This window comes from Colletotrichum fioriniae (assembly GCF_027942845.1).
Source record: "Colletotrichum fioriniae strain IMI 355084 chromosome Unknown scaffold_4, whole genome shotgun sequence".
Classification (NCBI taxonomy): Eukaryota; Fungi; Ascomycota; class Sordariomycetes; order Glomerellales; family Glomerellaceae; genus Colletotrichum; species Colletotrichum fioriniae.
The window spans coordinates 3,245,009-3,264,596 of NW_027076840.1; the positions used below are offsets into that span (position 1 = coordinate 3,245,009).

At 57.5% G+C, this 19,588-nt stretch overlaps 6 protein-coding genes across 6 annotated transcripts; 2 read left to right on the forward strand and 4 right to left on the reverse strand.

The window, feature by feature from the left end:
* Positions 1 to 311: 311 nt before the first annotated feature.
* Positions 312 to 4,007, reverse strand: N0V96_004701 (uncharacterized protein; the record flags this gene model as incomplete). Its single annotated transcript, XM_053196577.1, has 1 exon — positions 312 to 4,007. The coding sequence occupies one exon, from the start codon at positions 4,005 to 4,007 to the stop codon at positions 312 to 314; it is 3,696 nt and encodes a 1,231-aa protein (XP_053045978.1).
* A 630-nt stretch (positions 4,008 to 4,637) lies between these two features.
* On the forward strand, positions 4,638 to 6,598 carry SRP68 (signal recognition particle subunit srp68; the record flags this gene model as incomplete). Its single annotated transcript, XM_065757196.1, is given in 4 exon segments — positions 4,638 to 4,828; positions 4,878 to 5,889; positions 5,909 to 6,003; positions 6,061 to 6,598. The coding sequence occupies 4 exon segments, from the start codon at positions 4,638 to 4,640 to the stop codon at positions 6,596 to 6,598; spliced, it is 1,836 nt and encodes a 611-aa protein (XP_065614409.1).
* A 530-nt stretch (positions 6,599 to 7,128) lies between these two features.
* On the reverse strand, positions 7,129 to 9,269 carry SSC1 (Hsp70 ATPase ssc1; the record flags this gene model as incomplete). Its single annotated transcript, XM_053196575.1, has 3 exons — positions 7,129 to 8,924; positions 8,981 to 9,179; positions 9,243 to 9,269. 3 exons carry the CDS (start codon positions 9,267 to 9,269, stop codon positions 7,129 to 7,131), a joined length of 2,022 nt encoding a protein of 673 aa, XP_053045976.1.
* A 2,209-nt stretch (positions 9,270 to 11,478) lies between these two features.
* On the forward strand, positions 11,479 to 13,793 carry N0V96_004704 (uncharacterized protein; the record flags this gene model as incomplete). Its single annotated transcript, XM_053196574.2, has 3 exons — positions 11,479 to 11,501; positions 11,553 to 11,621; positions 11,684 to 13,793. 3 exons carry the CDS (start codon positions 11,479 to 11,481, stop codon positions 13,791 to 13,793), a joined length of 2,202 nt encoding a protein of 733 aa, XP_053045975.2.
* Positions 13,794 to 14,309: 516 nt separating this feature from the next.
* Positions 14,310 to 15,640, reverse strand: N0V96_004705 (uncharacterized protein; the record flags this gene model as incomplete). Its single annotated transcript, XM_053196573.1, has 2 exons — positions 14,310 to 15,449; positions 15,536 to 15,640. The coding sequence occupies 2 exons, from the start codon at positions 15,638 to 15,640 to the stop codon at positions 14,310 to 14,312; spliced, it is 1,245 nt and encodes a 414-aa protein (XP_053045974.1).
* Positions 15,641 to 16,030: 390 nt separating this feature from the next.
* On the reverse strand, positions 16,031 to 19,588 carry N0V96_004706 (uncharacterized protein; the record flags this gene model as incomplete). The annotated part of the gene is made up of 1 exon (XM_053196572.2): positions 16,031 to 19,588. One exon carries the CDS (start codon positions 19,586 to 19,588, stop codon positions 16,031 to 16,033), a length of 3,558 nt encoding a protein of 1,185 aa, XP_053045973.2.

Below are 19,588 nucleotides of genomic sequence, written 5' to 3' on the forward strand. Positions count from 1 at the left end.
ATGCGCTGAATGAGGGGATGGGGGATACCATGGTGGGCACCGTCCAAGGGATCATGCATTCTCCAAAAGATGGGATAGCGAGTGATTGATGACTTGATTGTGGATGATGTATCGCAGTTTCATACAAAGGAGCTTAGATTGGGGAAAGTTAATACACAAAAGTTATATTGTCACATCTATCGTCTATCTCCGTCGAGGAGAATGTTAAACCTCTCCAAAAAAAAATAAAAAAAAATCATCGCTGCAATTAAATGCCTTCTAAACAACACACTCATTTCTGGTCTAATAAGTCTTGTACAAGATATCTCTGTTCATACACACCACGTCCCCATAGGTTTAGTCGGCCGTCGCCTCGCCGACGACGGACCCCGGGTTCGCAGGCCGTTGATAGTAACTCCGCCCGTGGTCATTGATGACGATGATGAATGCTCAGGCTTTTGCGCCAACGATGTGTTCTCAGGTTGCGAGATAACATCTTCCTCGCGGGGTAGAAGGATTTGCCCCGACGACGACGAACCCCGAGTCTGCAGGCCGTCGATTGTGACTCCGCCCGTGGTGAATGACAAAGACTCGGGCTGTTCCGCCGACAATGTCCTCTCAGGTTGAGAGCCAACGTCTTCCTCGCGAGGCACCGATGACGATGAAACCCGGGTCCGCAGGCCGTCAATCGTGACACCGCCCGTGGTAAAAGACAAAGGCTCCGTCTGCGAGCCAAGGATGCCTCCCTCGCGGCGAGGTTCGCCTATTTCCGAGAGCACCTCTTCAGGCCGCACCTCCTGCCACCTCTTTTGGGTCCCATAGAGCTCCTTTTCAATACCCACGCCCGTGTACACCATTGTCCTGAGTGCATCCGCCAGGCGCGGACACAGCTCCTTAAAGGTGTTGAATTTGCGCACCGCCTCGCCCGACCACATTGCCGTGCGTCGCAGATCGTGATATTCCTTGGACAGGAGGATGATGGTGTACGATGTAGGACGTAGCACTTGCGACGAGCTCTGGACTCGACGCGTCACTAGCGGTAGGTTCCTCTTGACTTGCGCGCGTATGCGATTCTGCTGCCAGCCCGTCCATCTCAGCATGAGGTACTCTTCGCATACCTTGCAGGCGTCCATCCAAGCCCCCGTGCGGGCAAGACCTTGAACCAGAAGGTTCAGGGCTCGGCGCTCCAACATGAAGCCCGAACTAAGTAGCTTCTCGAAGCCCCTTTTCAGTCGCGTCCTGCTCTGTAGCTCCACACATATCCGTGTAAAGGTCTCAAACGGCTTGGAAAGACGGTAACGGTGCCGTGGCAGAACCGCTCTGCGATTACCCCCCCATTCGGTTGGACGAGCAATGGCCAAGACCCTATCATGCATTTGTCTCCACTTTGCCAGGGCCTCTTCGTACTTCTTGTTGGATGCATCCTCCTTCATCATGTAGTATAGCCATTGGACGGGGGTTTCATTGTTGACAGAGCTGGTCGTGGCCGCAGTGATGTCCCTCTGCAGCTGCTGGAGTTCTCTGACCGAGTCGTAATCGCCATACGCAGCGAAGAGCTGGATGGCCTTATCGAGCAAGACACGCAGGCGGTGCAAGGAATCGGCGCGGCGTATTGAAGAACCACTCGGTCCTAGGTCTACGCTTGTGTAGACTATGTTGGCCAGATCCCGAATGCATGCCATCAACTCCTCCACGCCGTCAGCGTTATTCCGATCTTGATTGTAAGCAAACAGCTGCTGCTTCATCATGATCCGAGCTTGGTCAATGCGACCCTTGACTGACTTTGTCTTGTACCGTCGCGACTGCTTCGTTAGCTTGCGAGCCAAGCCCAAATGGCGGTCGTCCAGAGCGGCCTGTACGACGGTCTCAAAGTGGTCTGGCACCACTTTGAACGATTTCTCAAAAGCAGCCGAACGTAGCAGCCTGTACGCCATTTGCGTTTGCCCGCAACGGACCAAGGCGCGGAGTAGCTGTGTATGGGTTTCGGGCGTCCACTTGACGCCTTGCTTCGCCATGGCCTCCAAATCACGAGCGACAGCAGGCAGATTGCGGCGCTGCGCTTGAGACCGCAGAACAGCGTTCCAAAGTATGGCATGGTCGCCCGGAACGTTGTTGGCGTGCGCATCGACACAAACTGACAACATGGCTCTCGTCCGGTCATGCCAAGAGTAGGCCCGGATAACCTTCTCAAGCATGGTGGTGTCCGGCTCGATACCTAGCGATTTCGCTCGCTCGAGAAGTTGCAAGGTCTTTGCGATGTCTCCGTCTGTCGAAGAGGTGGACATGATGGTGGCAAAAGAATACTTGTCGGGTGATACGCTCTCGCAGAGCTCTTCAAACACCGACATGGCGAGGCCGTAGTTCGCGTAGGTGCTCTTCAGAAGCTGATTCCAGCTTTCGGTATTCGGTGTCACGCCGTGCTTGTCTCTCATCTCGTCAAAGAATCGACGTGCGCTCTTGTAGTCCTGGAGGTTCGCATAGGCGTTGATGACGTAGTTGAATGTTTCCGGCTCCCGAAGGACGTGGCGGTGACGGTAGGCGCTGACATAGTTGTCCCACAAACGCTCTAGAGACTTGACGTCGCCCCGTGATGCGTAGTACTTGAGGAACTTCCTGAACCCCCAACGGTCCAGCCCCCCGTAGCTGGTATGGTAGTCTTCGTAGACCTGCTCGAGGCCCACGACATCCTCTGGGTAAAAGATATCAAACATGCCATGGAGAATTCTCCAGTGTGGTCTCGTCTTGGGAAATGACCGGTACACACGGTACACCTCGGCTAAACCCTCTCGTTGTCCTCGTGCCAGAGCTTCCGAGAGATAGATGTTGAACCACTTGCTCTGGTCCTTTTCGATGAGTTTGAGCAGAGGTAAGGCCTCTTTTGGCTTACACGGTTGCTGGATTGCACGCCTTACCGCCTTGTTGAGCAAGATTCTGAGTCTCTGCGCTACTTCTGGTTCTTGCGCCTCGACCTCCTTGGCGAAGCTCATGGCGAGAGCTCCGAGGTCGGGAGTTGCAGCAAGCCGTGGCAACTTTCCGCAATTGATGCCTTTGGCGAGGTAAACCGTGTGATACGATGCCCAAACCTGATTGACGGTTTTCCAATCGCCCTTTGCAAAGAAATAACCCAGCAGCTCGTCCAGACCGCATACGAAAGCCTTCTCGTCCAGCGCCGTGTGGTATAGCCGCAACGCTTCCTTCTCTCGTCCTAGGCGTAGATATGCCGTGACCACTGACGTTAGAGTCAATGTGGTCCACTGGCTGTCGTCGATTTGGGGGAATAAGAGAGCGACCCTTCGCGCATCAATCACATTTGCGGACCGGTACAGGTATTCAATAATCTCGGGCCGAAAATCTGGTTGCAGGCTCGGCTCCAGCTGCGAATAGAGCTGCCATATGGACCCAAAGTACTCCGTGTCTTGGTCGGCCATCAGGTCCCTCATCAGTTGGGGCCGCGACCCGGCGCCGGCGTATGATGGACCGCTATGCGTGTCGTGCGAGCTGGTGATGTCGTAGCCATCTTCGTCTTCTTCCGCTTCAAAGTCGTTTTCCTCGGTCGGATCTACGTCTTGCTGGTATTCGTACCGCCGGTCTTGCACAGCAGGTTCGTCTCCCCGGTTCGTTGACAATGTCTCGGGCGAGTCAGGGTCTGTTGTAAAAGTCGCAACCGTGGAAGAGGTGAATGGCCTGGACCGCCGTGGGAGCCGTCGAATGGACGCCAAGTGGTCGTGAGGAAGGCCTGGGGAGGCTCTGCGTAAGAAGGAGGCGGTTCCGCTGGGATAGAGAAAGTCGAGAAGGAAGGTCGAGGCGGCGAGGGTTTCGGGAGGCGTTGGCGGCGGATCGGAATAGGTGGGTTGCTCGGTAGCATGAGAACGCACAGCCAGCAAGTAGCTGGAGATATCTATGGATGCGGCGCCATGCTGCCAGAAGCCGGTGTGCAACCTGCGCTGGCTTCTAAGTTGTCGCGTGGCGGATGGAAGAGCATGAAGACTGGTACATGATTCCAGGGTCGCCGCTGTTCTCTCCAGCATTGGGATTGAAGCTGTCGCCAACACGGTACGTATCGATCATGTATGGCGGACATCAGACGCACTCGGGCACATGCTGGTCGTGGGTGTCGTTGGTGTTGTCGCGCAAAGTCGGAAAAGTTTTGGGTGGAGTCGCGAAATCGAAGACGTCGTCGACCGACCGAGGTGTTGCCCGAGCTGAGCTAAGCTAAGAATGGCCTTCAATGCAGGATAACACAGGTGGCAATTAAACGATCTCCTAGGGAACAGGAGTCTACTGAGTTGATCTGCGAAACACGAACAAAGGGACGGCCGGAAAGTATGCACGATGCCTTCAAAGAGCGCTGTATCAGTCCATAATCCACCTGCCATCATGGACTTTTTCGGGGAGCTTCAACCAATGGCACGGCGCCGATGGGAACATCTTCAACCCGGCGTCCGCCCCAGCTTACCTAATGACCGAGGGGCGTGCAGTTAGTGGACTTAGTGACACACCCTAAATTTTGACAATTCCACATTGAAAGCGCAGAGGACACTGGTGAGCCCCACCAATCCCCCGCGCAGCGCAGAGGTCGATTCGACATCATCCCGTCCCCTTTGGTGTGGCCTGTCGCGATTCTGCCTCCCCAGCGTCGAACGGACGAACCGACAGCCATGGATATCACAAAGTTTGTCGTCTCTGGCCGCGATGCGGCTCTCCTCTACGGAGACTACGCAACCTACCAGACTCAGCTATCCAAAAAGCTGCTCAACAGCCGCAAGAAGCTCAACATTGCCACCAAGAACCGTGGAAAGTTTAGCAAAAAGGGTGAGGTCGGTGTCTCGCAAATTGCCGAGAACCATGAGTATGTCGACACGTGCAAGGACAAGAGATCGTTGACTGACACTGCCCAGATACGTCCACCTCCTCCTTCTCACGAGCGAGCGTGCCTGGGCCAATGCCATGGCCATTAAGGCATCGCACGCCTCGGATGCCAAAGGCATGACCGGCAAGACGAGATCCCACATAGTCTCACGGCTCCAGAAAGCAACCAAGGCGGCCGAACACCTCGCCGAGCTGCTCTCTCAGCCCGAGGCCGGCGCATCACAGAACGACAAGCTCGAATCCCGGGCCTACGCCGCCCACATCCGCGGTGCCGCCCAGTTCGAGAACCAGCACTGGGAGCCCTCCCTGCGAAGCTATGCCGTATCGCGCATCATCTACAGCGCCATGGCAACGACCACCAAGGGCGACATCTTCAAGGACCTCCTCTCCGACACCATCGATCCCTCGATCCGCTACGCCGCATACCAGCTCAAGACGCCGCGCACGATACCCGTTCCCGCCATCGCCAGGAGAGCGTTCCCCCAATCCGATACGGCCCTCGTCCAGCAGATCAACGAGCTCGACCCCAGTGTGTTGAAGCAGGTGGACGCTGAGGCCAGCAAGGGCGGCGAGGGTTCCGAAAACGCACCCAGGACACTCACCTGGCGCTCTCGCGACGTCAAGATTGAAGACGCCGCCATCTCTCTGGCGTGGGGCAGAGCAGAGGAGGCCAAGGCGAAGCTCTCCGAGACATGGCCGTCCCTCGTCGATGCCGACCCCAGGGACGTGGCCGCCGCGTACGACGACATCCTCGAGGCGACGCAGGATGCCGCCGATGCCACAAAGGAAGCGATTGACGAGCTGCGAGGCGAGGGCGTCTCCCAGAGCGACTCCCGTATGCAGAGCCTGCAGATCACCAGAACCGCGGTCAACTACGAGATGATTAGCTGGCGAATCGGCCGCAACCGCGTCTTGACGGGCAACGACGACGGCCTGGTGGAGAGATACCACTCGATTCGCAAGTCCAAGAAGGCAGACAAGATTGCCAAGGAACAGACCCCCCGGACGCAAGGCGGCAAAGCTGAAGGAACTCGTTGCTCTGTACGAAGGTACCCTGCAGAGTCTCGAGGCTGCGAGGGAGCTGCCCGGCGTGGCCAACGACGAGGAGCTCGCCGACCAGCTGGAGGCATTTGCCGAGTACTTTCAAGCTCTGAAGTGAGTTGATGTCACTGTTTTTTCTTTCTTATTCTCCTTAGATTAACAACGACACAGGTCTCTCTCCATTGCCCGCTCCCACGCCATCATCGGCAACACCGTCAATGCGCTGGCCCTTATCAAGCACGCCACCAGCGAAGCCCAGGAAGCCGCCTCGACCCTCACCAAGGGCTCCCAACCGAAACCCAACGCCCCGCGCAGCATCGAGGTGTCGGCCGAGGACGCAAAGGCCCTGGCAACCTACCTCCAAGGCGAGCTCCAGCGCCACCGCGCCCTCGTCCACCTCTCAAACCTGCTCAAGGAGTCGGCGGCCTCCAGCGAGGACGACGCCCAGAAGCTGCCCCTGATTGAGCGGCTGCGCGAGTACCCCTCCCACGGGATCGACCTCCATAACATTGTCAACGTCCCGCCCAAGCTGTCAGCCATCCCCGTCAAGCCCATCTTCCTCGACGTGGCGTGGAACTACATTGATTATCCGGGCAAGGAACCACAGGAGCCGGTTGCCAAGGCACCACCCAGTCAGGCCGAGCCCGCGGCACAGAGCGGCGAGAAGCCGCAGGCGCAAAAAAGAGGATGGTTTGGTTTTGGTAGATAAAAGTAGTCAATTAATTGGGCGAGCCCTTTCACCACTTTTTTTGTCTGCAGTTGTCAACATGCACAAAGATAGTTCCGGTGTTGCTAACATGGAAGTGTCACTGGGTCTGAAGGCAGCTAACTGTTTTGAGAGGGGATGTAGAATTATCACGTCTAACGACTCCAGATTCGGTTTGGTTTTGTACATATGCAACCCCGTCTTAATCCCCTTTGATCCATACCAATCGATCATATCATGAATACCGAATCGGTATCTCGTGTGCGAATGTTTTTGATGCTCCAACGCCGGTTCCGCCGACCGCAGGCAAGGTATTAACAAACATGTTGTAAAAAGGGGTAACAAGGAAGAGAGAGCCGGCTCGATTCGAATCAGACGAAACCGAGACCAGAATATGAGTACAGGTGGAATACAAACATTGAGCAAAGCAAGTCTATGCCGCGCCCAAAAGTGATAATCAAACATGCTGACGCGAGTCGCTATCGACTCGCGGAGGTGGGAATTGAGATGCAAAGAAAGAAGAATCAAACCGTTTAAGGCTTCTTCTCGTCCTTGTTCTCGGCGTTGGCGTCCTGAGCGGGCTGCTCGCCAGACTCGGCGCGGGCCTTGTGCATCTTGTCAAAGAGGTTGAGGGAGGCGACCTGGAGCTCGTCGGTCTTCTCCTTGATCTCGGCAGCGGTGGCGTTGCCCTCACCAGCCAAGCTCTTGGAGACGAACTCGCGGAGGGAGGCAATCTTCTCACGGATGCCGTCGGCCTCGGTCTTGTCGAGCTTCTCGGCGTACTCGTTGAGAGCGCGCTCGGTGTCGTTCAGGACAGAGTCGGCGCGGTTGGCGGCCTCGATGGCACCCTTGCGCTCCTTGTCGGCCTCGGCGTACTTCTCAGAGTCGTTGACCATCTGCTCAATCTCTGAGTCGGACAGACCGGAGCCGGAGGCAATGGTGATGGACTGGTCCTTGTTGGTGGACTTGTCCTTGGCACCGACGTGGACGATGGAGTCGGCGTCAATGTCGAAGGTAACCTCAATCTGGGGAACACCGCGGTGGGCAGGGGGGATGCCGACCAGCTGGAAGTTGCCGAGGAGCTTGTTGTCACGGACGAGCTCACGCTCACCCTGGTAGACCTTGATCTCGACGGCAGTCTGGAAGTCGGCAGCGGTAGAGAAGGTCTGGGACTTCTTGGTGGGGATGGTGGTGTTGCGGTTGATGAGACGGGTGAAGACACCGCCGAGGGTCTCAATACCGAGGGAGAGGGGAGTAACGTCGAGGAGGAGAAGGTCCTTGACCTCACCGGAGAGAACGGCACCCTGGATGGCGGCGCCAATGGCGACGGCCTCGTCGGGGTTGACGGACTTGGCGGGGTCACGGCCGAAGATGCTCTTGACGGACTCGGAAACCTTGGGCATGCGAGTCATACCACCAACGAGGATGACTTCCTGGATGTCCTTGGCCTGGAGGTTGGCATCCTTGAGGGCCTTGCGAACGGGGTCAATGGTGCGGGTGATGAGGGGGTCCATCATCTTCTCGAGCTGAGCACGGGTGAGCTTCTGGTTGATGTGCTTGGGGCCGGAAGCGTCGGCAGTGATGAAGGGCAGGTTGATGTCGGTCTGAAGGGAGGAGGACAGCTCAATCTTGGCCTTCTCGGCGGCCTCACGGATACGCTGAATGGCCATGCGGTCGTTGGACAGGTCAATGTTGGAGTCCTTCTTGAACTGCTGGACAAGGTGGCGGACGAGGTGGATGTCAAAGTCCTCGCCACCCAAGTGGGTGTCACCGTTGGTAGACTTGACCTCGAAGACGCCGTTCTGGATCTCGAGGACGGAGATATCGAAAGTACCACCGCCAAGATCGTAGACGGCGACAACGCGGTCCTCCTCCTTCTCAAGACCGTAGGCAAGGGCGGCGGCAGTGGGCTCGTTGACGACACGGAGGACGTTGAGGCCGGCAATCTGGCCGGCATCCTTGGTGGCCTGACGCTGAGAGTCGTTGAAGTAGGCAGGAACCGTGACGACGGCGTTCTTGACAGGCTTGGACAGGTAGGCCTCAGCGGTCTCCTTCATCTTGTTGAGGACGAATCCACCAATCTGCGAAGGAGAGTACTTTTGGTCGCGAGCAGACACCCAGGCGTCGCCGTTGGTGTGCTGGACGATCTTGTAGGGAACCTCCTTGATGTCACGCTGGACCTCAGCGTCGGTGAACTTGCGACCGATGAGACGCTTGGTGGCGAAGAGGGTGTTCTCGGGATTGACGACGGCCTGGCGCTTGGCAGCGACACCGACAAGACGCTCACCATCCTGAGCGAAGGCGACCACGGACGGCGTTGTGCGAGCACCTATTGATGATTGTTAGCTTGATGGTGCGCGTTGCATGGGTCAATGGACTGCTCACCCTCAGCGTTCTCGATAATCTTGGGAACCTTGCCCTCCATGATGGCGACGGCGGAGTTGGTGGTACCGAGATCGATACCGATCACGGCGCCGGTGACCTTGCCATCAGAGGATGTTGACTCGTAGCGAGCAAACTTTGAGGCAAAGGGTTGGCGAGCGAAGCCGGCTGAGCGGGCGACGGAGCTGGTAGCTCTGGGAAGCTATTGCGCGTTAGCAAAAAACTCTGATGGGTCGCGACAGGTGTCACTGGGGAGCAAACGTACAGCTCTTGAGAAGCGTGCAGACATCATCTTGCCTGATTGTGTGTGGGTATAACAAAAGGGGATGGAGGGAAAAGAAGATGGCGCGCGGAAAGGAATGGAAAAGCGGTTATTATAGAGTACACAGTGGATGAATTGGGGGGAGGGAGGAGGTGGATGAGGATGCGAGGAAATGATGATGGCAAGGAGAGATCGAAATTTTTTGACCCGAAAAATGATGCGCGCCCCCGGTCATAGAAGCCGACCGAATCCCGCAAGGTCGGGACCCCGGCATCGGTTATTCCGAGCTACAGGAGCTCCACTGCCAGAAATTTGGGGCTTTCCAGGTCCTCAGCGGTGGGGGCGCGGCTTCACGTGACGAATGAATGGCAGCCACCGCGGTGAAGCAACGGGATCGCCCGGCCATTGCAGGTAATGGACGTGGCGCTAGTGGACGTGTCACCGGCCAGGGACGGAGCTAGGGGGAGCTCGGCTGGAAATTTTTTGACCTGGAGACTGAGGTCTCTGAGCTCTCTGCCGTGGCGGAGGCACTGACGCGTTGATGTTGCTCGATTCATCCCCTGGCACGCAGACTTTTTTGCGCCTTCGTCTTGCATGCCAGTGTCTTTAAGCGGCTTACCCATCATGGTTGTTCTCTCAAGATTGACCCTTTTCAAAAGACGAACTGCACTTCGTCTTCTTGCCGGCAGCCGCAGATGACTACAGCTTCTACTACACCATGACTGAGGTGCGCAGAGAAAAGCTGGAGAGGTCCACCGGCAGCGCGGAAGGCACACCCGATCCAGCAGGCCCCGACGGCTGCGCTTCCGGTCCCGAAAAGTGGATCCCGATGGTGGGTCTGGATACCCCGAGGTCGGATCAAGACCTGGCGCATCGCGGCTTCCTGTTGTCCTTCCTCGGGTGTATTTGAACGCATCAGTCAAAGTCCTCGGGTCCTGCTCATGTGGGTAGTAACTCCCACTTTCATCCGACGTTTCTCTCGGGTACTTTGACCTCATACTGAATTGGAGGATTCAGATGCCGGAGACTCAGTAGAACTTTAAACTGATTGGTGGTGTGCTGTGGCGTTCGATTGAGGGATTCCGAAACCACCACATGGCTGACTTGGTCTTCTTTGCATGCGCTGGCTTTCCGTTCAAGACCTAGTCCAAGCAGGACGCTCCTGGACCCTGGTGTTTATTTCAGAAGTGTAGAGAGGAGTCTTCTTACCGAGATCATCTCCAAGTCACCTCTCCATCACAACTATTGAGGCTGAGGTACTTAGGTCGCGTTCCCACGGCACTGTGGTTCCATTGACAAGTGCTCACTCATCCGAGAGATGCTTGATTTGAGAATCTGGCTTTTCTTTCCCGTCTTCCAACGTTCCTCTCGACACAAACCTGATGACTGAAAGCCAAGACAGCTGAGTTGCACCTATGGCGAGGAACCACTGTAGAGACGAGTCCAGGTCACGGAGGGCAACGAGGCCTACAAATGGCAACATTTGCTATTCAATTTCAGATGGAAAATGACGATTGGCGGATGAGGCTGTACGAATGTTTGCCGACTTTCATGAAAAAGAAAAGCCAACCTTACCATAGGTTGCGGTTGCATCGAGGTAATTTCATACTAATTATCTGGGTACATCAAAATGCCCCAGTGAAGCGCTAGAAAACCCCGTGTTAAAATGGGCGTCTTTTAGTTAAGATAATTAACCAACAACTGGATTGGACGTCTGTCCAGACCCCGGACTACCTGCTAATGAGGTACCTGCCTAGTACCTTGCCCAAGGTGCCTAGGTAAGGTAGGAGACTCTAAAAGGTAAGCAAAGTGCCTCGTTGGGTAAGCAGCAGCCCAAGCTCCCGTCCCGAGGCACTGGCCCCAGAGTATGTGCTGCAGAGGTACTCCCCGGTCGCCTCCTTCTGAGGTAGCTTACCACTGTATCCGTTGGTAGAGCGCCGCCAACCAACCAGGACGAAGGCGAAAAGCAGAACAGGCCCCTCCTGCCATACACGGACGTCATGCGGGAAGTTGCCTCTCGTCTCGCGCAATTCACATCGCATCGTCCCCAAACATCCGACACCCCGAATCATCCCACGGCTTCATCGGTCGCTGTGTATTCACCGGCCTGTCGTCACTGCCATCGCTCAGCACGCGGGTGGGATTCATTGCACTGGCGACTCTGCTCCAGTACGCGTGCCTCGGCACCTACATGTTTACTTTCCGACGGACAAACCCTCTGGCCACTCCATAAGCCATCATGGCTGTGAAAGATGGTGTCTCGTATGGTCGCCAATACAATTTCTCTCGACTATGCCAAACTGACTGCTGCAGATACTATCCGACAAACGACTTGATCTCCAAGAAGCCGCGGAAACACTACCGCATCCCTGTCCGATCTCAGTGCGTCTCCGTCGTCCACTTCCACGCGCGCACCACATCCCTCACGTACTAACCACCTACAGACACTGGCAGCTACGATCGCTCATCAGCGCCGAGAAACGAAACCTAGTTTACTTCCCCGGAGGCGCCGGCAGCAACCATGTCCAGCGGCTCAACACGACGACCAAGGAGTGCGAGACGGTCAAGTTCCTCTCCTTTTCGCCACGATGTCTAGTCGCCGAGAACGGCTGGGTGTGTTGCGGAGGAGAGACGGGCGAGTTTACGGCGATCCAGATGGACAGCGCTAGCGATGACGATAATAACCTCGATTTGCAACTCAACTTGGAACCCGACGCGAGGTTACCCCTCGGCATGGGCACCGACTCCGAGTCCCCTCGACCGCAAGATACCGTCTTTGGGCTCCTCAGCCAATCGCGGCGCCTGAATATGAGCAGCAGGCTGGACAAGAGCGTTATTGCCAAGAGCCAAAAGCTCGCGCGCGACCGCGTCAACTGCATAACCATGTGGTTCCCACCAGCAGCCGGCCCCATGCATCACGGAGCGTACACGGAGTCCGCCGCCGTCCTGGCAAACAATGATAAGACAGTCGTTCTTGTCGGCTTGCGCGACTTTGACAATCAGGACAAGGTCGAGCCTCTGGATATAGTGACGTATCCCGACTACGTGAATCGAGCCATCATCTCGCCCGACGGTCGCCTCTTGTGCGCAATCCTCGACGATCCTTATTTGTACATTCACCATCGCACCGAGGCGCCAATCGATGAGAACGGCCCATTCCGGAACGACGACAAAGTGGAGTATCGCTGGGAGCTGTGTGGCAAGATTCTGCTAAAGAGCCAGCGCCGCGACGATAGTTCCGACAGCAGAGGAAGTTTTGCGGCGTGTTTTTCCAACACGGGGGCCTATCTCGCTGTTGGGACCCAATACGGCACCATTTCGGTGTTTGACGTTGCGAGCCTGACTGATCCGGATGTAGCCGACCCGCTGCTAACGTCCTTTACATCGTCACGGCCAATGGCTGGGTCGGGCGCAGTGCGCGACATGGCTTTCTGTCCTGGGCCGTATGACCTCCTGGCTTGGACTGAAGACCGCGGCCACGTTGGTATCGCGGATCTAAGGAGTGGGTTTGTGCAACGTCAAATTCTGGACATAAGCGCCATCGATGAGTACGACCAAATCCCCGTCCTGGATCGTGCCACGATTGACCCGCGGCTACTGGAGGGTCGCGGCGAACCCAACGATACTCTGTCATCCATCCTGCCAGAGGCCAGCGAAAGCCGGCGGCGGCGACTCGACGCTGCAGGGCGTCAGCATCTAGCACTCACGCCCGACGAGACGCGGGTGCTTGAGGCTCTGCAGGAGGACCGCCGACGGAGAGAGCAGAGGGACCGAATCGCGGCGCGAATGGCCGAGCAGACGTCTCAGCAACCATCGCCACAGTTCTTTGGGGGCATGCCTCCCATGGGTGGGAGAGGTGCCCGTATCGACCCCGAAACAATGGCACGCCCACGGCTGAATGCGCAATGGGACATCCAAGCGCAGAGGGCACAGAGAATCGCAGCGCGCCGGGGCCTGGACCACGAGGCGGGCGAGCCGAGTAATGACTCGAATCAAAATGTGTCCAGGGCCATTGGCGACCTCCTCGGTAACATTCGCGATTCGAGAGAGCGGGCGCAGGAACGCATACGTACGGCTCAGCGTCTCATTCTGCAGTCCAACTCGGGCCGGGACAGCATGATGGACTTGCAATCCAACTCTGATCGAGACCTCGGTCTGGCGGCTCCTCACCCACCGCGGCGTCCGGCAAGTACACACCCGAGTGAAGCGTTGGCAACTACACAACGTGGTGGATCAAGCGGTCTGCGCAGCCTGACACCGGCGGGCAGCGGCTGGGCAGATCTGGAAGCGCTCTACACCATGTCGTTTGAGAGCAACATCCAGGATCTCCGGCAAGCCGTCCAGGACCGTAATAGGGAAATCCTGCCGCTCCTCAACAGCGTGAACATGCGTGAGATGGAGCGCGACCACGACCTCCTACGGCAAGTAGAGCGCAACCAATTCCTGCGCCGACGGGCCGAGCAGCGAATGGCCGAGCGCGGCGTCCACGAAGCACCTCCCGAACCTGATAACACGGCCGGGATCTCGTGGAGCGAGGATGGCAGAGTCTTGTGAGTTGTCTTTTGACGTGGAAAAGGGACGAAGCTAACTGATTAGGTACGTTGGTGCGGAAAACGGCATCTACGAGTTCCACGTCGACATTCAGGGCCGCAAGTTCCAGCCTAGCTTGACGTTGCGGTAGTATGAAGTCTGAAATATCCTTTGCCGGCGTTGGGAATGGTGGCATTGACTGTACAGCCAAAAATGACACAGCTGCCCTTGGGGGGGGGGGTAATGGCGTCGCGGAGTTTTGCATGATTTATGATTTGGGGAGGGACGACATCTACATACGCATTCTCTATGAAAAGTCTGCAGCGTCATCTTGGTGTTTATTGTAACATGTGGTTGGACTATGTCTAATGCGCTCTGGTCCGATTATTGATTTCTTTCTTCGTGTGTAATACATGGTCCCGCAGAGCATAGGATAGTGTAGCGTTTCGGTTTGGATCTGCGTCGCAGACACAGAATGAACAGCCATATCATACTTTGCCCACTTCGTCCACAGCATCATGCCATCGTCCCATCGTACCATCACCCGTACACAATCTCATCCACCCGCTCCGCAATCGCCAAACAGCTCGTGAGCCCGGGACTCTCGATGCCCAGCAAATTCACCCACCCCTCGTACCCGTCCTCCTTGCGGACAATAAAGTCGTGAAACCCGCTGCCGTCGGCAACGGCCTGCTTCCGTCCCAACTTGGGCCGGATCCCCGCGTAATCCGGCACCAGGGCACCGGCGTCGAGACCAGGTAGGTACTTTTTGATCGCCTCCACGGCCTCGGGCAGCCGCGCGGAGTTGACGGCCAGGTCGTCGGGCGAATCGACCCACTCCACGTCCGGCCCGAAGCGCACCCGGCCCGCGAGGTCGAGCGTCAGGTGCGTTCCCAGCCCGCCGGCGCCGGGTTCGGGGGCCGGGTAGATGAGTCTCTTGACTTTGGGGGCGGGTTTGCTGCCGCCACCGCCAGAGTAGGAGAAGTAGTTGCCCTTTGCGTAGAACATTTCTCGGCGTTGGGAGGGCGGTACAATCATGTTGTGCACGTCCACGGCGCCTAACCCCGCGGCGTTGACGAGCACCTCTGCCGTGACGGCGCTCGTCTCCCCCGTCGACGGATCCCGTACGCTGACCTCCCACCCTTGGCTTCCTTTCTCCCCTAGGGGACGCACACCCACGACGTGAGAATTCAAGGCGACGACACCCCCCGCGTCCTCGAATAACCCGTTCAACGCAACCATCAGGCCATGCGAATCCACGATCCCCGTCGTCGGACTCTCCAGCACGCCAGCGAGCGCTCGTACCTCGGGCTCCTCCCTCCTCGCCTCGTCCTCGCCCACCCACCGCACAGGGACGCCAATCTCCTTGGTACAGAAATCATGCACGCGCTGCAGCGCCTCTCGCTGGACATCGTTCTGCGCAACGATCCATTTCCCCGTGTTGGCGTGCCCGACGTGGTGGCGTTTGCAGAAATCATACAAGAGGTTCTTGCCGCGGACGCAGAGGGCTGTTTTGAGGGTGTTGGGCGGATAGTAGATGCCCGCGTGGATGACCTCGCTGTTGCGGGAGGACGTTTCGGTCCCGACGGCGGTGTGGCGTTCTAAGAGGAGGGTTGTGGTGTCTGGGCGGGTCGCGAGACGGTGAGATGTTGCGAGGCCTACTGCGCCGCCGCCGATGACCTGGGGGGTTGTGTTAGTGTTTTGTGAGGTTGTGGTTTGATGTTTTTTAGTATTGGGAAACTGAAGAGGGGGGGCGGGAAACTCACAACGTGGGTAAAGTCGGCGGTTCTCGTGGGTGAGGTTGAGAAGCCTCGACGAGAAATCCGTGCGACTCCATTGAGGACTCTCAGAGACGGCGGCCTCATCGACATGATTAATAGATATGTTTACTCTATCGCAAATCAGGGCTTCTGAGACCGAGTTTGTAAGTGAGAAGATGTTTGTAAGTGAGTTTCCACTCTCCGATGACGCAAGCGGGATGTTGCAAGGGTCCCAGACGCCTACCTGCTGTTAGTCCGTCACATGTCTTTCAGTGGTCTTTAGGTGCGCAGGTATGTACCCCACTAATGGGTTGCAACGACTTCTGGTTATTGCCCGACGATTGATACTACACTCATTACTCTCACAATCAGTGTCACTTGACGGAATGAAGTCTCATGGTACAATCCAAAGTCGTCAAAACGTGATCTCATCGATTAAAAGCATGTATGTAATGTAGGTATTTCTCATGTGCACGCCGCCGGCCCTCACCTCCTCTCACATTAGTCGACGCCGCTGTCAATGCTCTTGACATCGTCGCTCTTGACGGCATCTGTCTTGACGGCATCGTTCTTGACGCCAGCCTCGACATCGGCTTTAGCATCAGCCTTAGCATCAGCCTTGATATTAGCCTGGACATCGGCCTTGTCGCCAGCCTTGATGATCGGGACCTTGACATCAGGCTTGACAGCCTCGACAGCCTTGACACCCTCAACAGCCTCGACATCACCCCTGACAGCTTTACCGTCAGCTTGAGTCTCCGGCTTGGGCGACGTCTTGCGACTCGATCCTCCCCTCCCCACAATCTTCTCCGTCCAATTCCACCCACCAAGCGGCGTCGATGACCGGTTAGCACCCTCCTTATCCTTGAACTCCGCCACCGTAGGACTCTTGACACTCGCCGTTGTCGCCGTCGTCTCGCTGTCGTCGCTGTCATCCGCCCAGTCCCGATCGCTCCACGTCATCGAGTCAACCCTCTCGGGCCGCTGCGGCCTCGACGCTCGTGTGATCCTGGGCGGGCTGGCCGACGAGCTGCGCGAGGACGAGCGCCGTTTGGGCGGCGCCTGCATATCCGGCACCCGGTCCGCCGCCTCCCGCTGCGAATTGGGAGACAACATGCCCGCAATCGGCCTCTCGTCAGATCCATCGCCGCCCGTCGACTCGACGCCGCTATCCCTGACCTCGTCGCCGTACTTATTCGGCGCCTGGCCCATGTCCAGCGCAAGCTCGCCGGACCCCTCGTCCTCGTCGCGCGTTCTCGCCGTGGCGGAATCGCTAAAATGTGCGTCGACCAGATGCTTCACGACAGGCCAGCCGAAGGCGTTAGCAAACATCCTACGCACGATGATGTTGTTGTGCGCGTCGGGTTCCAGTTTCACCAACACCTTACGCCACGCCAGACCACGGTGGTAGGCCCGGGCAATCTTTTCCTCGACCCGCATCTGCGATCCGTCAATCTCTTCGTCGGGGCTCTTGTCGGGGTTCGTGTTGATTGTGTCGTCGTAGTCTCGCGTCGAGTCCATCGTGCCCTCGTGCGAGAAGCGCTGCGACGGGTGTGGCGACGAGTCCGTGCTGGTCCTCGAACCGCCAGACCCCGTCGAGGCAGCCCTTCGGAACGTGCTTCTCCGAGACGCCAGCGACCCGGTGGGCTTCTTCTTCAGCGGAGGAGGCGGTATATCACTGGGGTGGTACACGCGGTCGTGGAAGATTGCTCTGGGGCGCTTGGAGGGATCAATGATGTACTCCGTCGTCGGGATCTTGGGGTTGATGAGGTCGTGCGCAGACTCGAAGAAGCTCGTCCTTGGCGGTGCGACGTGTTGTTGGTCTCGCTCCAGCTCGTGGCCCGCAGTGACCTTTGTGCCTGAGGTCTGCGGGATCTCGTCAAAGTTGATCGTCTGGCTGCGCTTGTAAATCTTGTTTTGCTTGTTGGACAAGCTGGGCGTCTTTTGTTGTGTCTTGGCCTGCGTCTGCTCTCCGCCCTTGAACAGGGAGAAGAAGCCGGCAAACGGGCCGCTGTTTGTATCCTTGGCACCCTCGGGGCCGCTCTCGTTGAACGGCGTGGGCACCGACCGCAGACTCGCTCGGTCATCTTCGACCATGGCATTTTGTGGTGGCTGCGGCACTTCAACAGCATCCGTCGGTGCCGTAGGTGTGATATTCCCAGAGTGGTCGTCCGACACCTCTTCCTCATCTGGTGGCAGAAATGCGCTAGATCTCCTCGGTGTCGGTGCCAGACTGCCGCCCGTCAACTCAGCCCAGCCAGCCCCTACCAAGGTCTCAACCAAGCCAGCCTCGCGCCGTGCCTTTTCCACACGTCCTAGTCCTTGCCAATCCAGGAACAAGAGACAACTCGTCCTCAGCGGCACGATGCCGTCGTTGACAACGTTGGAGTAGACAGTGCGGTTGCGGAACTTCTTGAGCGCGGTATGCGCTGGGCCCGTCGGCAGAATCCGCAGCAGAGGCTTCGACTCGGGCTGCACCTCGCCCATGACCCTCTTGTGTGCGCTCTCGCCTAGGTTGCTGACGATGGCTCCCCACCCGCTCCTCGCAATGGTGGGCGCTCGCCACGTGAGACCGAGATCCTGACCCGTCCTGCCGACCAGGCCAAAGTCGAGGGCGAATTTGACGTACAGAGGGTTCTCGTTGCTGAGGCCGAGGAAGGGTGTGGCGAGGGCGACAAAGTTGATTGGTTTGATGATGGTAAAGAATTCGGGCGAGTGTTTTTGTATGTATGCAACGGCGTATGTCTGAATCAAACCCCCAAGGGAATGCCCAATGAAACTGATGCTGGTAATCTTGAATGGACGCTTCTCGTCCGACTCCTTTTCGTGTATCGTGCTGTGCTTGTGGGCCGCCTTGCTGCTGTCTGAATCTGGCTTGTTGAAAACGGCAGAGACGGCGGACTCTGCGTGTCCCTGCTTTGAGGGCAAGAATGGCTGGTCGGGGTACGACATGGACAGGATGTACCTAGCCAGTCTCTTACCCAGGTACTTGATACCCCTTTCAGTCTTTGTTGCGTTGCCCGAGAAGCCACGCACAATGACCTCTTCGTCGTCCCCATCGTCTTCTGCAGGGCTATCATCTTGGGCTTTGTCTTCCCCCTTGTCCGTCTTGTCGCCGCGCTCCTTGGCACGCCGGGCCTTGGCATCAATCTTTGCTTGTGCTACCGTCTGGTCAATGCTCTCTTTCAGGTATAACATATCCGCGCCCAGGTTGCTGTGCAGGCCATGGGTGAGGACAACCAGGTGCACCTTTTTCTGCTTGATTTCGGGCTTTTCCTCCGTCTGCCTGTCCTGGTTGACGACGCTCTCCACGGGCTGGTCCTTTTTCGCGCGGCTCTTGAGGCGGTCAATGTTGAGGTCGTCCCAGCCCGGAAGCCGCGGGGTGTTCCACAACGCGGCCGTGTCCTCGACCTTGAGCCGTATCGCCTTGGAGAAGACGCCCTTCGGCTGCGCCGGATGATGGCCGTCCTTGGCGCCTATGCTCTGCTGGTGGTCTGCGACTTTGCCGGGCTGCGGGACCTGCGCCTGGCCGCCGATGACTGGCAGCGACGAGCTGAGGTTGAGCGACTTGGCATCCCTCGCAATGGTCACCTCGTACCCGACGGCGGCCGAGGTGGAGAAGATGACCTGCGACGACACCTCGACGATCCACGAGGCGCACTCGGTCTCGGTTTCCCCGGGTGCCCCGGATGCCCCGCCGCCGCCGCCGAAATGTGCGCCACCTCCGGTACCCGCGCTCTGCCTTATGTGTTCCGGCACGACCAGCTCGCATTCCCACGAGCCGCCGGCCTTGAGCATGGGTTCAAATTCGGGCACGCCATAGCGGCGCGGGTTCGCAAACTTGACGTTGGGGTTGAAGTTGGACGGGTAGGCGGCGGCGCCCAGCGTATAGGGACCATGAACGAAGGCGGCGCGCAGGGCAATGGCGGAGGTGTTGCGGACGCGCAGGTAGAGGCGCTCGGGCGAGGGCAGGATTCGGTCCTGAGAGGGCGTGTAGGTGACGGTGTAGCGGACGACCTCTCCGATTTTGACGCTCCCGACCTGGTATACGAGGAGCAT